Raw genomic sequence first — 1,780 nt, 5'->3', positions numbered from 1 at the left:
ACGTGGCTCGTCGGCGTGGCAGCTATCAGCGCCGAGTGCTCGCCCGCCTTTGTGCGTGACATCACGCCGCTGCTGGTAGCGTTCCTGAAGGATCTCGACGTGGCAAAATGGCACCTGACGTTCATCTACACTCTCATGTGCCTTAGCAACCTCTCCTTCTTCTTTGCCGCGCTGGAGAAGACGGAGGGTGGCGCGGACGCGCTTGTCGAGATATACGCAACGATGGGGCTCATCCTCGCCGGCGTCCTCTTCGACGGCGACACGGAGGCGACAGTGGAGGCGACGCGTGTGCTGGGCAACATGAGCCTCACCAACGCGGGGCGTGACTGGATGGAGTCGTGCCGCTGCGACGAGGTGTGTGTGGTGTTTCTCGGCCACGAGGACCCCCGCATCGTGTACAACTGCTTCGGCGTGCTACTCAATCTGACGGCGGCGGACACCTGCCGGGTGGCCACCGACCCAGAGCTGATGCACATGCTGCTGCAGCACACCGGGAGGTACACGCGCGAGGATGGAATCGCGGCGGAGAAGGCGAGGGAGATGCGTCGACGCGAGAGCGTGACCAGCAGTGAGGGGGAAAAAGAGCTCAGCTACACGGATCAAATCGCGGACGTCGTGGAGAAGCTTCTGCTGAACCTCAGTGGCCTTGTCTAACGCACAGGAGGATGTAAGCGCATTCCAATGCGAGAGAAGCGAAAGGAAAAAAAAAACGCATGCTCAGTTTGCGTGAGTCGGTTTTTTTTTTGCTCTTGATACCCTTTATTCAGTTCTGCGCCCTGCCAACCTAGCTGCCTTGCCACTGGCAGCGGAAGCACCAGTGCCGATGGAAATAAATAGACACTCTTTCCTCAACACATCATTTTTTCTCCGCGCCATTTGCGGTTCTTCAGAGTTTCAGAAACAAGGTTGAGGAAGGAACCTAAGGAGGTAATAACGCAGAGGCCGCAGTCATGACAGATGCCCCCGTTGATGCGCCACAGTTCGGCTGGTATCGCCCCCGCTACCTGCCGCAGCGTGAGCCCCCGGTGGGCACCTTCCCGCCGCTCTCCAAAGTCGTCGTGAGCGATGCGCTTGATGGCAACGTGAGCGACGAGGATGCGCTGAAGCGGCGGGCGGCATTGGGCCTCGCGTGGGAGCGTCTCCGGCCCATCGAAGACGTCTGGCACGGGGCGCCGATGAGCGGCACGGTGCCGCCGGCGAAGGACTACGAGCGACTGCTACTCGACGCACCGTTGGGCGATGCGCGTTAGCCACCGATGTGCGGCGCAGTGCCACTATTATTCCCCTCGTCATTCACGCCTGTAGTACTGCGCGCCATTTTGTGCATTGCTGTTATTATTATTATTATTACTATTGTGCCCTTCACTTACTGTGCGCTATTTCTCTCTCCGCTGTTCTTGTTTTTAATTTTCGATTTGATCCATTGTTGCTGTTGTTGCTCTGTCGTGCTCCCGCTGTGAATGGAGAGAAGGGAGCACAGAGGAAGTAGCGCGGCACCGAGGGGAGGCGGCACGCCAACGTGTAGGGGGCACGACGACAACGGCATACGAAGAGGGGAGAGTACAAACAAAGAAGAACACAGGGCGAGGGTTAATGGCCAACGCGTACGAGGAGGAGTACGGCAAGTTGCAGCTGCCTCAACGCCAGAACGAGAGCACTATCCGTAAACAGGGCGCGTTGGTTATACGCCCCCACGACAACGACGACAACGACGACAACGACAACGGCGATGATGCCGGTCCCTCCGTCCACCCAGCTCGTGCCTTTGCGGAGGTCTACC

The 1,780-nt window shown here is 58.5% G+C and overlaps 2 protein-coding genes across 2 annotated transcripts; both read left to right on the top strand.

The window, feature by feature from the left end:
• Nucleotides 1-135: 135 nt before the first annotated feature.
• On the top strand, nucleotides 136-654 carry DQ04_14101010 (hypothetical protein; the record flags this gene model as incomplete). The annotated part of the gene is made up of 1 exon (XM_009317094.1): nucleotides 136-654. One exon carries the CDS (start codon nucleotides 136-138, stop codon nucleotides 652-654), a length of 519 nt encoding a protein of 172 aa, XP_009315369.1.
• Nucleotides 655-950: 296 nt separating this feature from the next.
• On the top strand, nucleotides 951-1,250 carry DQ04_14101000 (hypothetical protein; the record flags this gene model as incomplete). The annotated part of the gene is made up of 1 exon (XM_009317093.1): nucleotides 951-1,250. One exon carries the CDS (start codon nucleotides 951-953, stop codon nucleotides 1,248-1,250), a length of 300 nt encoding a protein of 99 aa, XP_009315368.1.
• Nucleotides 1,251-1,780: the final 530 nt, after the last annotated feature.

This window comes from Trypanosoma grayi (assembly GCF_000691245.1).
Source record: "Trypanosoma grayi strain ANR4 Tgr_1410_V1, whole genome shotgun sequence".
In the NCBI taxonomy this organism is placed as follows: domain Eukaryota; phylum Euglenozoa; class Kinetoplastea; order Trypanosomatida; family Trypanosomatidae; genus Trypanosoma; species Trypanosoma grayi.
Note: the sequence above shows the minus strand (reverse complement) of the source record. Positions and strands in the feature narration are given on the sequence as shown.